The 15893-nt window shown below is 40.0% G+C and overlaps 1 protein-coding gene across 1 annotated transcript in view; it reads left to right on the plus strand.

Annotated features, from left to right (window-relative positions):
* The window catches only part of lekr1 (Leucine-, glutamate- and lysine-rich protein 1), an 85456-nt gene extending 69563 nt beyond the window's left edge, over positions 1–15893 (plus strand). Inside the window, exons 10-12 of the mRNA XM_085130351.1 lie at positions 2804–2968; positions 6497–6700; positions 15327–15893. Of these exons, the coding sequence (XP_084986477.1) occupies positions 2804–2968; positions 6497–6700; positions 15327–15782 (825 nt within the window). The 3' untranslated portion in view covers positions 15783–15893. The remainder of the gene's footprint in view (positions 1–2803; positions 2969–6496; positions 6701–15326) is intronic.

Genomic DNA, 15893 nt, shown 5'->3' on the forward strand with positions numbered 1-15893 from the left:
GGAGAGTGCACGGACAATCTGTTTTCGCTAGGCTGACTAACAGCAGAAAATTACTAGACAAAAATAGTTTTCACGTAGGCTCGGCAGGAAGAAATCAGCGTTGTTGTTATGTATTGATTAACCGATCTTACAGCAAAGGCCTGCGGTGAAACCAAAAAGCTTGTAAAGTTGCAGGTTGCCTTTGGAGAGCCTTGTTCAGTCATTACAGAGCATGTTGAAAAGGTGTTTATTCAGAAAACCACTCAAGATAGACAATTGGCAATTGACTGGCAAGCAGTTTCAAGGCAAGGTGAGGCCTGTTCCCTGGTTATTTTATGAAAAATAAAGCAGGTATAATATCTATACTTGACTCAAAGTGTTACATTTTTTTAAATAGCTTTTCAGCTAACCCTGTCAGAGAGAGAAAAAGCTTTAGAAGGGACTAAATCAACAATCTGGTTCATTCTTAAAATGAATTAATGTACTGAGCAGCTCAGCAACATCAAGAAGGTCAGAAAGACCACAGAAGATGACTAAAGTGCATGATGACAGAATTATTTCCATTATTAAGAAAAACAGCTGCAAACCAAATCAAGAACACACCTAAAAGAGGTAGTAGTGTCATTGCCACCGTCTGCAATCAAGAGACACCCTGTGAATGAAAATACAGCGAGTTTACAGCAAGGTGCAAACCACTGGTTAGACTTGAGAGCAAGGGGGCTAGATTAGACTTTACTAGAAAACATCTGAAAGAGGCTGCACAGCTCTGGAAAACATTCTTTGTACCGATGAAACCAAGATGAGGTCAAACAGCAAAGAATGGAGAAGGAGAAAAACATCGTATCATCTGTCAAACATGATGGACTCATGTTATGTGCCCCTGCCAGTGGAACTGGGTCACTAGTGTTTATTGATAATGCGAGTGCTAATAAGATAATTTCTGAAGTATACAGGGCCATACTCTCCACTCAGATTCAGCCAAATGCTGCAAAACTGACAGACAGTGCTTCACAGTACAAGTAATATGATGACTCAAAGCATACTGCGAAAACAACCCACGAGTTTCTCAACATAAGGAAATGGTTTCTGATCTTAACCCATCAAGCGTGGCTTTTAAGTTACTCGGCGTGGCTGCAGTACAGTCCTGACATCAGGACATCAGGACACAGTCATTGACTGGCCAAAGATGAACCTTCCAAGTATTAAAAACAATCCCTATATTTAAAACTATATTACTTTTTCTAATTAATTTTGAACCCTTGAACATGGGGCGCTGTGTATAAAAATGTCTTAATAAATTAATAAAGTCTTAATGCAAATTCCCAAACCCCTAGAATTAAAGCCTCCACTTCAATCATATATAGATTATTTAACTTTAATCTATTGTGGTGTACAAACCACCAGCTGTATCTAGGCTGTCAATTTAAAATTAATCATTTAAAATAATTACAGAATTGCTTTAGGCATTGTACTCCTAATCCTGAACAAGTGCCGGGCACAAATATAACACTGGAACACACACACCACAAATACACATAGATGTGAAGACATTGACACATACTTTATTTGGACTAAAATACTTACAAACACACACAAACACACACATCCATATGGGTTATTGTTCATTCTGGGCTTCCTGATTTCACATGAATTTATACCCATGAAAAGGAAGCGGCCACTCTGGTGCGCTTTTTAAATACACACGACAGCTGTATACATACACACACACATACACTCGCTCACAAAAGGATATACACATACAAACCATCCATGCTCTTCACACGTACATTCAGCCAGCAAAGAGGAAGTGGTGTTTTCTCATTTCATCCAACACACGCAATCGTAGTCTCTCATACAGTTCAACAAACCAAAACCATAATATGCATGCACGCACAAGGTCAAATACACACATTTTCACACGCCAATCTGCCCTTTTGTTTTCTCCCTGACACCCACGGCCACTATTTTTCTTGCACTTGAAGGCAAAAATGCACACAGACACATGCACCAGATAAACACATACAAAATCACAATGGTCCCAGTCCCTGGCGCTGGTGCACACTTTGTCTGATCTCTTTGCTGGTGGAAAGAAAACAAGGTGGCCTTGGCCAAGCCGGGCTAAAAATATGTCGCATGCAACTTTGGCCCCCGCTCTGAAAGCTGGTGTTTTATGTCCCAACAGTTCTTTTGTGGACTGCAACAGCATTGTGACAAGGCCAGTCACACTGCTATCATTGTAACACACTCTAACAAAGCGTTCCTCTCACATAGTGTGAAAGGAGTTAGGACATTGTTTCTGTTTTGAGCTTGCATCACCACTGAGCTGCAACACAGCATGGAACAATACAGCGTTTGTCAAAGTGTTTTATAAGATATTAGAAATTTAGTAGTAAAGAGGCAAATAAGAATCAAGGGAAACCACAGAGGAATTAAACACAACTTTGTGTGGGGTTTGCTGGCCAGACATCTTGATGTTGTATAAATATTTTTTACCCAGCTGTTTGATAACACCACTTTTATTATTTTCTGTGTGTCTCGAGCTTTTTCTTTCTTTTTTTTTTTTTTTTGCACTGACAAAGCTGACAAAGCCTTGCGTGACGTTCCTCCTTCCTGTTTATATGATGAAGAACGCCACACTTGGTCTGAATCAGAGACCGGCCTGAGGATGTTCTTTGTCTCAATGACAAAGTCTCTTTCTGTTTTAATTAGCTTTGCTGTTGTGCAAGTGCAGTGCTGTTGTCATTATTGTATGCAAGAATAAACATATGTAGGCTGGTCTTGTGTAAATGTTTTTTTTTGTGTGTGTTTGGCTTTAATTCTGTAGCTGACTGCTGCCCTAGAAGAGCAAAGATCCCAGAGTTCATTGCACCTGAGGGAGCAGATGGAGAAGCTTCGCCAGGAGATGGACCTAGAGCTGACAGTGGACAGGGAGAAGAGCCAGTTCATGCTTCTACAGTGTCAGCGAGACAGGTCCCAGCTTCAGCAGAAGGTGCATAGGTGTTAGGTGAACATGAGTGTTGTACACATCAAATTCCATTACATAAATAGAAGCAAAATGCATGCAGTTCTTAAAGCCTTTGTTCACAATATCAAGCTTTTGTGGTTGTCCTTTTCAATTTTGCCCCCCTTTATATCTCATCTTTCATTCACTGTATTATGAGAAAGAAATCTGAACAGATGGCAAGCAGACAGATTATTCTGAAATTGCAGATAAGAGGACAGAGCATGTGCTTCGCCGAGTACATCCATCGTTCTTGTGTTCTCTTTTGTAATTTGCCATCTGTCAACTTTTTCCTTTCTCTTTTACCATTTTATTTCCCTGTGTGTCTGTCTTTGTTTGTTTTCTCTCTGCGACTTTGTGGCCTCTAGAAATGTAAGACCAGGATCTGCTTGCACCAGCTTTTTGTAAAACTTTCAGTTTATGGGTAAATTTCTTCCTTTGTGAGTAATAACTCTTTTCAAAGTAGGGAATTTAGTACTCACTATGCATCAAATTCAAGTTTTCACAGGACTTGGTAGCTTGTAGAACAAATTTTAGCAATAATAACTTGAAGTAATCTGTATGACTTCATCAGTCTCTCATGTCATTGTGGAGGAATTTTGGTCCAGTCTTCTTTTCAGTTCTTTGAGGTTTGCTGGCATTTGTTTATGCACAGCTCTCTTAAGGTCCCTCACCAGCATTTCAGTCAGGCTGAGGCCTGGACTTTGACTGGGCCATTGCAACACCTTGATTATTTTCTTTTTCAGTCATCCTGTTGTAGAGTTGCTGCTGTCCATGGGATCTTTGTCCTGTTTATGACCCAGTTTCAGCCAAACTTTAGCTCAGACAGACAACCTCACATTTGACTCTAGAATACTTTGGTATACAGAGGAGTTTGTGATTGACTAAGACAGGGGACCAGTTCCTGTGGTCGTCACATCTCCACTACTCTTCTTGATAGTTGATATGAGGTGTTTGTGCTGATATGTTCGCTCTGTGTTTGTTTTTCTCCAAACAAGGTGCTGTGCATTATGGCCAAACATCTCCACTTTGGTCTCATATGTCCAAAGGACATTGTTGACATTCAAGTCTCGAGATTTGTTTGGATGAACTTTGTAAAAGTAAGCGGTGGTGTCATGCTCTTTTTAGAGAGAAGAGGCTTTCTCCTGGCAATACTTCCAAACAGGCCATGGTTGTTCATTTGTTCAAATGCATTTGATTATTGGCACCTGGCTGTTGCTTTCCCTCTTAGGTCCCAGTCAGTCAAGCCTACAAACCGGTTGGTGAGCCCTGGGGCTCTCCATTCACTGAGAAATAATGTGTATTCCCTAACCAGTCAGCAAGTGGTTGTTGGAAGTTGCTGACTTTGATGTGGTAAAAACGTCCTTGCAGCTGCTTTGGTCACTAGCAGATTATCTGCTGACTTGTCTGCAAACACACGCCAACTACTTACCCTAGCAAGAGTTAAACTTGAAGAAGTGTGACCCAAACCAGAAACAGAGAAACTTTGCCTTTAAAGTAAAAGGTGTGCCTTTTGAAATTTGTTGTTTGCAGATTTAAGGCACAACTTTTACTTTGAAAGTGAATGACTGCTTGGTCAGTAGTTGAAGAGTATTAACAGACATTCTCCTGCGCAAACTTTGGGCGAGTGCAGTAAGCTGCTGGTAATTGCAAGAATGTTTTCAGTGCAGTGGTATTTACCTCTTTGCAACCAATTTTACGTAGTGACTGCCAGGAACGTCCAACAACCACTCATCAGCTTGTCACTGACTGATCTCTAGGCCTTTGAGGATGAGGCTTTTGCAATTGATTTCACAGCAACTGCTGGTAAACACTTACAAACAAACTGAGAATATGGTTTTTGGTTACCAAGGTCTCTAGGCCTGTGTGACTCAGGCTGTAAATCATATGAAAAGAATTAAGGGTATACTTCGTTTTTCACACAGTGCTTCTGAATTTTGTCTTATTTTTGTAAATAAATACTGATGTGGTGTAATAGATCATGTGTTGTTGCGTTGTTGTCTGAGGTTTTGTATTTAAATTTACCTAATTTTAAGGACCTGATAGCTTATGTAAAACCTTAGAAAGATGGTGTACTTTCTTTTTGACATGGCCTTAATTGACTGCAAAAATTTCAAGAAAATATTTGCAGACATTTGTGCATTAATTAGTAATTAATTCTTAATCTAGTCAAGTTATAGTAACAATGTGACTAAACTAATGTTTCAAAATAGTGGTAACTTTTTTCTAGTGTGGGCTGAAAAGAAGCAAATTAACCACTAAATTTGGGAACTTGTAGAAGTTCCTCTAGCTGTTTATGAGGCTTGCATAACAATAAGGAGTAAAAATAAAGAGTCTTAAACCATTTCTGTATTGGGACTGTATCAGTTCCTTAATAGCTTGTAGGACGTCTTCATTGAATAGCTCGCTTCAGTTCATGCCACAGCTTGCATGTCATTTTCATGCAAGTCTCAGTTAGTCTTTGAAAACACGAGTTTTCTTCATTGTGACGTTGATTTACTTTTGTGATGGTTGTTATAGGTGATTGACTGCAGAACACTCACCTGTTGTGTTACGTCTCCCTTTTTTCCCCTTCCTGGTGGCCCTCTATTAATACTAGCTGTACCACACCGAACAGTGAAATTTATGGAGATGGATGTACTGCTTGTCCACATATTTTAGAAAAAGTATCAAAAATGCAATTCCAACCTCTATGTAGCATCGGACATAGGCACAAACATATCCAACAGTGTGTGCTGCAGCCCCTGTGAGTCAATCACAAGTAGGAAACAGGTCTGTCCGAATTGTTGATAAGTTGTTTTTAGACCAAGAAGACAGTGTACAATGTTAAACTGTATTACAGAATATCTAGGGCACACTGAGGAAGTGTAAATCCACCTCTTAATTAATTTAAAAAAAAAATAATTTCCCATATAAAACTTGATATCTGACTGTTAATGTTGGAAAGGAAAGATTCTGTTGATTTTCTGTGTCAGATTTTAAATCCAGATGTTGGATATGTGATAACAGTAGATGATGACGTGAGGGTTCGCAGGCTTCCCACACCCAAAAATATATATCCGCCCACATTTAAACTGCTGATGGTAGGAGACAACAATAAAAGAGAAAGCAAAACACAAACCAGTGTCAAGATCACAAATTTGACAAGCAGTGAATATGCCCAGTGTAGTAAAATGCTAAATTCCCCCCTCAAGCCCTTCAGCTCCTACTGTGTCTGTCACTGCTAATTCTCTTCCTGCCCACTTCTGGAACAAAGTCTAGACGAGGTCAAAGAAAACATGTTGTCCCCAATATATGAAGCAGAAACGCTTGAAGCTTTTGCATTTTTATGTCACCTCGATTTCCCCGTAATCCCTGAAAGACATTTTAATGAGTCCGTTTGAAATCCACAAAATGCCAGACAGCATCATTTAAACAGATCCACATCTTAAAACCATCCTGTCCTGCTTAAACAGTCTTTTGTTTACTATAAGTAACTGTTTTTATTCATGGATTAAAACATGTCTTCTTTTGCAGTTGGAGAAGAGTGAAATGAAACTGCGGGAACTGCAAGAGGTAATGCAGCAAGAGTGGAGGAGCAGGGAGGACAAGAGGAGAACCCAATGTGAGGAGAGGAGGAGAAAAGAGGAGGAGATACACCGACAGGCGATGGCGAATCTGGTCCAGGCTAAAGCAGCGATAAAGCTGATGACTGAGAAGAATGCTGAACTACAGGAAGAGGTGTGTGCATGGTTTGTCTAACCATGGGTGGAACTGTGGAAGGTTTCTCAGTTTTTTTGTTCTTCAGGTGAATTTAAAACAGAAAGTGTGCATTTGCGAACAAAGACATTTGCCTTAGCTTCACTTGTTCGTGTGCAATCCCTATTCACACAGGGCCGGATCGCATTAATTAAGCGTATATTTACATTAGCTTGATCACAGCCAGAGGCAGTGAGTGAGAAAGTTTAAGATGAAGAGAGAGCGAGAGAAGCGAGAGACAGACAGAGTTCATATTTGCTTTGGCAGCAGAGTGCGCAGTGTTGGATTTCTGTGCCAGTACGTTTCAAAATGGAGTCGAATTAAATTGCGAAGCAGCACATAAAGAGATGGAAGCGGCGCAAAGAGGAAGCAGGATGGGGCGTGCATATAAAAAGTTCAAATGGAGGAATGAATAAAAGAAGGCCACTGTGTGTGCACGTGTTTGAGGGAATGAATGAACGATAGCGCGGGAGCAAACTTTATGAACAAGAACAAAGACGGGACAGGAAGGAGAGCTTCCTGTAGTGATGAGCTTGACTTTGCCAAACATTCTGTGTGTGTGTGTGTGTGCGTGTGTGTACTTGTTTATTCTGCGACTTTATTTTTTATATGTTTTTGGTAGCTTTTGTATCTGTGTGTTATTCTTTCTGTCTGTAAACACCATAGCTGAGAGTTTTGAGTGAATTCTGATGAAACTTTGTGGGGGTGGGGTCCTGTTAATAGTCCACCAAAATTTGGCCTGAATCCACCAAGGTCTTAAAGGTCAACTTCATGATTTACTGGCCAAAATTGACAAAAAGCCATACAGCCTCAATAACATTGATTCTTACAGTGTGGTCTATATTGTCATAGATAGTAATGTATATAGATTTAAAATATTTGATATCTGACCTCCAAGGTTCATAGATTGATCTGATGGTCAAAGTGATAATAAAGCCATATAGAGATTTTTAAAATTATGTTTCTTGACCTCTGACCTCTTCTTCAAGGTCAAATAAGGTCAAATTTTCATACTTTTAAAAATCTGCTGCCTTCTTTTGTATTGGCAACATTTAGGAAATGATACTGTTACATGGGTATTCTAGCTGACCTCTGACCTCAATTTTACACTCCAGAAATATACTGCAGTGTAATATTATATAACAAGCTCGTGTTATTCATGTCTAGTTATTTACAAATCAATGCTTATTATCCATTACCTACTCCTACATAACGAATGTGTAATCAAAGTAAACATCTATCATGCTGCCCTTATCTGATTTTTAATGCACAACAAACTTTTTAAATTAAGTTTGGAAAGAACAAAGAAAACCAAATGAATCCATAATGCATCACAGTTCCCTTAAAAGTAAATGCTGCCCAGAGATTTAGCTGCCTTGGTTAAAGTTTGTGCTCTCAGAGTGCTTTTCTTTAATATTGCTTTGGCAATATGCTTTTTGGAAATTTAGTTTCAGCCTGTAATTAAAATGTGTACCTGGTATGTAAGAACTTTTAAATCATTTGTGGCGAGCCGGCCAGAGATAAAATCCAAAACCCTAAAGTTGTATTTCAGACAAAGGTCATACACACAGAGACAAAGGGGGAGGCAAAAGAGAGTCCAAAGAAACGGTGTAAAAGTAAGCGATGAAGAAGCCAAGCAGGAACACAGGGAAGCCTTTGGAAGTTAAAAAAAAAAGAAAACAAAAAAGGGAATACAATCTGGGAAATGCCTGGAAAGCTACGCTGTGTAAAGTACAAGTTCTGGCAACTGTAAAGTGAACAGTGGTTTGTGTATATACTGAAGAGACTGAGTGGCTAATTGAACACAGGCAGCATGTAAAAAGCAGAAATATCGAGCAAAGGGCAGAAGTAAACCCACAGACGAATACAATTCTCCAAATTAAAGTGGAACAACCAAAAAAAGAACCAGAAATGGGGGAATTTTCTGTCCTTTCACATTACTAGAAGTAATTAGAGCCACAGTTAGTATTTACATTTAGGTCCTTATATATTTGGACCTAACTAAACATAGTTTACTGAAATCTGTTCCAATTATAGTTATATATTGGACAAGGGCATAATTTGTAGACTCTCGGCTTTCCTTTGACTGCATCCATATTTAAATTAGATCAAGGGTTTAGGAGTTTCAGCTCCTTAACATGTGTCGCTTTTTAAAGGGACCAAAAGGTAATTGATTCAAAGGCTATTTCATGGACAGCTGTGGGCAATTCCTTCATTGTATCACTATCAATTGAGCAGATAAAAGACTTAGGGTTGATTTGAGGTGTCGTGCTTTCATCAGGAACGTTTTGCTTTGAACAGACAACGTGCAGTCAAAGGAGCTAAAAGCTATCCTTAAGCTGCAAAAACAGAAAAAAAATGATCTGAGAAATTGCTACAATAATAGGAGTGGCAAAATCTACAGTTTGGTACATCCTGAGAAAGAAAGAAAGAAAGAAAGAAAGAAAGAAAGCAAGCAAGAAAGAAAGAAAGCAAGCAAGCACTGGTGAACTCAGCAATGCAAAAAAAAAAAACCTGGACGTCCACAGAAGACAACAGTGATGGATGATTGCAGAATCATTTATATGGTGATGAGAAACCCCTTTACAACAGCCAGCCAGGTGAACAACACTCTCCAGGAGGTAGGCGTATCAATATCCAAGTCTACCATAAAGAGGAGACTGAATGAACGTAAATACAGAGGGTTCACTGTAATCTGCAAGCCACTCATAAGCCTCAAGAATAAAAAGGCTAGATCGGTCTTTGAACTTTTAACCTCTACCAGAGTGAGGTAAGAAAACAGTATGGAGAATGCGTGGAACAGCTCGTGATCCAAAGCATACCACATCATCTGTAAAACCGCAGAGGCAGTGTGATGGCTTGGGCGTGCATGTATGCCAGTAGCAGTGGGACACTAGTGTTTATTGATGATGTGACACAGGACAGAAGAATGAATTCTGAGGTGTTCAGAGACATACTGTCTGCTCAAGTCCAGCTAAATGCAGTCAGATTGGACAGTGTTTCATAATACAGATGGACAATGACACAAAATATACAGCCAAAGCAACCCAGGAGTTTATTAAAGCAAAGAGGTTGTATTCTTGTATGGCCAAGTCAGTCACCTGATCTTAACCCAACTGAGCATGCATTTCACTTGTTAAAACTTTGGACAGAAAGGCCCACAAACAAACAGCAACTGAAAGCCGCTGCAGTGAAGGCCTGGCAGAGCATTAAAAAGGAGGAAACCCAACATGTGGTGATGTCCATGAGTTCAAGACTTCAGGCTGTCATTGCCAACAAAAGGTTTTCAACCAAGTATTAGAAATAAACACTTTATTTTCAGTTATTTAATTTGTCCAATTACTTTACTTCCTCTGAAATGAAGGTATTGCGTTTAAAAAATGCTTTAGTTTCTCAAAGTTTTATTCAATCTTTTTGCTCACCACACTGAATTAAAGCTACATCTGAGTGGTTCCATTTAAAATTCATTGTAATGTACAAAACTAAAATTATTTTAAAAAGTCTCTGTCCGAGGTAAGTCCAGCTTTAAACGTTTAATCTTCAGTTGAAACACATTGTGAAGACATCCCACTATATGAGCTGCAATAGTTTAAGCAACAGTGAAATATTAAATTATGAAGAAAAAGTGCTTTAGGATCATTTATGTTGCATTTTTATTTGAACTGTTTACTGTACACAGCCACATAAAAGCATCACAGGCTGTTAAAAATCTTTGTGTGTATTTTTTAAGTTGTTTCTGTTAAAAGAAATGTTCAGTTTGAACTTCAAAGTAAAAGCAAAACTCACAGAAGACTCATCAGAGGACACCCATCCATCCCTAATCTTTAAGGTCGTTAAAGTCAAGTCATATTCTTCTCATCACTGCTTAATCACCTTGGTTTCCTCTGCATGACTGTCTCATTCATGCAGCTGAGCTTTGTATCGCTACAATCTGTCAGCCCTCTAACGACCCTCCCCCTTTCTGTCCGCCCACCGTCTCATCAGCGGCCTCCCGTTCGGAGCGCCCGTCCAAATAGGTTAAGCCAGTTCAAGGTGTCCTGATGCCAATTTCACAGCTGACATACTCTTTTAATGTCATTCATGGACCTTCAGCACAGCGGATTCTCCCCCCCATCACCACCCCGCCTTTCTGTTCTTTGTCACCATATTTGACTGTGCTGTGACTGAAGTTAGAGAAGATCAATCAGTATAAAGCTTCTAGATCATCTTTCCTATTCAAATGTGAGCTTTCGCTGCCCTTTCCTCTATGAAAAATGGTCACTGGATTTTGACTATGAACTTGTTATGTCATTATGCCATTTCGTTGGTCAGATACTGTTGCAACGTCTTGGCAACTTCCTTCAAATGACCTCTCACCAGCAGTCACGTCAGGTCCAGAATGTGATGAACTAAGCCTGTCCATTGTCAATTCAGCTTCCTTATTAAAGCAGTTTATTGAGGTTCAGCAAAAAAAGTCATAAACATATGCACCAACAGCAGAAAAATCAGACAAAGAGGGACTAACTTTGGTTCTTGTGGTTCTCCGGTGTATTCTGGAGGTGAGTTTGGCAGGTTAAGAGGGAGAATACATGCTCATAATTCATTAGTACAACCATGATTCAGTTTTTCATTTCTAAGGACATACTGTCCTGAAGAAGAAGGAGAAGAAGAAAAAATCCAAAAGGCAAAATTATTTTAGAAGCTTGTTAGAAGTTACATTTTTATTTTTATTAAGCGTTACATTGCATCACATGCTTTTATTTATTCTATTTCTGTTTCTGTTGCTCTGAACAGACCTCTTCCTGAAAGAGGCGGGTGTAGCTGCAGCTCCAGTTTGATTTAAAGTTGCAGATGCTGAAACCGAGCTCAAAACTGTGCAGGCGTGGAAGAAATAATGAGCTGTGTGTTATTTTAAGCTGAAACATACACACTCTGGGGACATGTGGTACTTGCATTAACTGGTTTAAAAGGGGTATAATGTGGAGCCTTTAGTAACTGTAAAAAAGTGATATTCAAACAATAGCATTGCAGATGCTGTGGCCTCTTTAGCGTCTCCCTCTGTGGCTGGAGCACTATGGATATCAAGCCAGCAATAACTGCATAATGTTCTCCTATTCGGCTTGAATCTCTCCCCTCTCGCTGCTTTGCTTTGTTTTTTTCTTTCTTGCCCGTCCCCTGAACTCTGTCTCTATTCCTTTATGTTGTCTGTCTCTGTCTCAGTCACTCTCAGTCCCTGCCCGGACTCTCCTTGTCTCCCTCCCCCTCCTGTCTGTCTGTGGCTTTGTTGCAGCTGACCAGGACAAGAGGGAAAGGTCACACTGTGTCTGGGGGATCAAATGGCTAACCTTTAACCCCCCTACTAACCACTGAAGTCACACAACAGAGAGAACACACACCACATGCAACGTTGCGTGTGCAAACATGCACTCCACAGTAGATCTGCATCACTAAATACAGTATGTATATGCTGATGAGGGTCTTAAACTGTATTTTATGTGCATTTGAGTGTGTGTGTGTTGCTAGTGGAATGTGGTTTACTGTGTAAGATTAAAAGCAGGGGCTCTGTAAGTTTGCGTGTGACTTCTTTCTAATAGCCCTGTAATCCTGCTCTCACTAGGAGCCCCTAATGATTGCAGCTAGACTGGCATGCATGACATCACACACACGTTTACACGATCTAACACATGGCTGCATATAAACATACAGGATGGAGACTCACATACACACACTTAGGAAGTGGCCCAACGTGTGCAAACAGTTTCACACACACACACTCTCACAATAATAGCGTGAGGTGCGACACAGCACACAAAGCTGGAAAAGTGTGTCACGGGCATCTGTTAACACGTGTACATATGCTGACAATTGTAGACAGATAATTATATATAAAATATGAATGTGAAAAGCCGGTATAAACGCATTTACTGTATGTCCTCCATGATGGGCCTGTCTGAGAAGCAGATGTGGATGTACACCCTGGGGCCAGGGCAGTATTTACACACAGAGACAATCTCACAGTCACATTCTCAAGTCAAGAAGTGTGTTTATGTTTCACACACGCACACGCACACACACACACACACGCACACACACATACACACACGCACTTTAAAAACGCAAAACTCACATTAAAGCATTTTTTGGCATGTTTTTAAAAATGATGGCTTTGTGAGTGTTTGATGTATAGTGTGGCTAGTGAGAATATTAAAGGCTTAAAATTTACATCCAATGCTTACTCAGACAAATCTGAAAGCAACATATTTCATTTTATTCTGGATTAAATTCATTCATCTTCAGGGTGCCTAAATCATCGGTTTTATCTGACACGCCTGTGAAAGCGTTAGCATTTAAGAGTCCAGACACAAACACAGGAGCAGCGCATTTTTGCTTAGCCTAGCTCCGAGATGTAGTTGATTGACCCATTTCGGTTCTTCACATTTGTTTCAGTTTTTAGTGCTGTTAGCAAACTGATGAACCTCATGACACTGATAAACGTAACAAAAACAAGTAAAAGAATTTTTTTCAAACAAATGTAAATTTATAATCAATACCTCCCGATGGCTTAATTTATCAGACTTTAGGTGGATATTAGTGTGTCTCTGTTTTTATTATTCCTTGTATGAATGCAGTTAGGTTTTGTAATGTTGATTGTCATTTATGCTTAGAAATATCTACTTATATATGCTTAGAGGTGTATAATTAATCGTGTAGTGATAGGATGTGTGATCTTTAGCAGGCTGCAAAGGCTTGGTGTGGATTCCAGAACACTCTGGAATGCACACCTACAACCTGGGAGCATGGGAAGAGGTCGTACCTTGTTTTATTGTTTTATGGTAGGATTAACGTAGCTATATCTGTTTTAGTCTAAGTGCCTTTTGTTTAGATGGTTTAGGGAAGTCATTTATGGGGTCACACTCTGACCCCACACACACACACACACCACACACACACACACACAGTATTCTTTGTTCACATGTATACCTATGTAAGACGTCGTATGTTAATGAACCTATGCATATTCATATAACCTCAATAAAAGAGCAGTGTTACGGGGGAGCGGACGAGAGCAACTGGGGTCAAGCGAAGGAACGGCGTTTGTCCGGTTCTCTCCCGTGCACGAGAAACATGAAGATCTTTGCCTACTTCGTGTCTTGCTTTGTTGTGTAATTATATTGTCTTCAACGTTCCAGCGAATAGGTTTAAGCTACAAACCTATCAAATGCTCTTGAGCAACTGCACATCTACCAAATACCACACAGTCAGCTAGCTGTTTGTGCACTGCCCTGGTTTTGTAAATATTGGAATAAGAGCACTGTTTTGCAGCCAGTCTGCGACAGTGGTATTCCTGCTTACACACAGGCCTGGGGAGAAGGTAGAATGGGCAAACAAAACACTGCATCTAAGAGTGAAAGTGAATGTGGCGCATGCTAACATGCTAAACAACACAATATAAACACATTGCAAGGAGAAATAAACAGACCAGATGGCCAGTAGAGCAAAATCTGAAAAAGAAGGATGCCTCACTCAACCTTTAAAGTGTTATTTTCTTCATGCAAGTCAAGTAGCCTTTTTTTTTAGCCTTAAAATTCATAATTAGAGTGTAAAAAATCCATTATGGAAGCTGTGCAGTCTATACATCACCCCGCTGTTGTGCTAAAAGCATGTGGGAGTGATTGCCGTAAGATTTGTGTGGTGTTAATTGCTTTGAGTCCACACAGACTGCTTACAAAGATCCGCCTTTTAGTATCTGTTAAATTTTGGTGATTAGGTTTGTCACTTCACCATTTTTGGGCTGCAAGCAACACGTGTGTGTTATCAAACAGCAGATGGCCATAATGATGCAAACCATTGAAATGGCACATGCTTGTAATTAAATGAGCCAATAAGCAGTCTTTATTGCCATGTGCCATATTGGTGGGAAATGCGTGTAAAATTAGGACAAAGCTATGAAGGGCTTTAAAAGAATGCCTATTTAATTTTTAAATGTTTGCCTGTGAGATAAACCGAGCCCTTTACTTCCTGTTCCTGGGGCCCTGGTGCGTTGTGCATCCTGTGTAGTGAAAAGGTGATTTTTGCACTGGTTTGTCTCATTTACACACACCATAGCTCAAAAAAGCAAACGTGCACGTGGGGTTGACACAATAAACACTCCTTCCAGAGTTTGCACATTAGTCAGGTAGAAGCCGGATGCCTAATGCAGCTTGGGATATTTGGTGAGAAGGCGAATGCAGTAAGCATGTTTTACAGAAAAATAAAACTTGCACAGGGCCCTGGTTAATCATTTTATCCATATTTCCATATTTATGGTCTCAAACAGTCACAACCCCTCCTTTAAACTGTAAATATTTAGCCATTTTTGCCAGTCATGCAGAGATTTAACAAATGAAGTACAGAGTGTATTTTATTTGTTAAATCTCTGCATGACTGAGTCAGCTTTGAACTAGTGCTGAACTTAGCTTAACTTGAGTTAAGCTTGGTTCAAAGCTGATTAGCTCATAAAAAATAGGTTAATATTAATATGTGTGCATGAGAAACTGAAACAGAGGCGAATTGTTCCTTCTTTATTTGAAAATAAAACAAAAGCTGTTGATGAGATCCTCTGAACGATTCATTTTGTGTTCATATCCAGGTAACGTTACTCGAGGACACAGTAAGGCGGGAGTGTCAAGAGAGGGAAGAGCTAACTGCTGCGTTGTCTCAGGCTCGCCAGGAGCTCCTTGGGCTGCGATCCCAGGCATCTCATCAGGACACCTTAAAGCTTTCACTTCCAGACCACTTGGAGAGACACACACCAACAGGGAACAAAAATGTACACGAACACGGTCAAGCCCGGGCACCGCTCACTCGCTCTTTGGCCTCCCCAAGCAGACTCCGGCCTTCGCCCGCCTGCATAGACAAAGGCAGAGGCCAGGATACGGGGAAAGAACAAGCGGGAGGGGGGAATTTGGAGTCCTGGAGCAGTGGGAGAGTGCTAGGTAGAGAAAAACAGAAAGAGGTGACACTGCCCAAACTGAAAACAAGCTGCACAGTGAGTGAAGTCAAACGTAAGGTTAATTTAGTGATGGGAAGGAAGGAGACGCTCTGAAAAGCAAGCCAAACAGCCCTGTATGTGTGTTAATCAGTTACTGAAAAAAGCAGATATCAATAGTAGTTTAATTATGTTTTTTACATTAATTTTAATAGTATCTTATTTTTC

The sequence above is a fragment of the Neolamprologus multifasciatus genome, chromosome 14, assembly GCF_963576455.1.
Source record: "Neolamprologus multifasciatus chromosome 14, fNeoMul1.2, whole genome shotgun sequence".
Classification (NCBI taxonomy): domain Eukaryota; kingdom Metazoa; phylum Chordata; class Actinopteri; order Cichliformes; family Cichlidae; genus Neolamprologus; species Neolamprologus multifasciatus.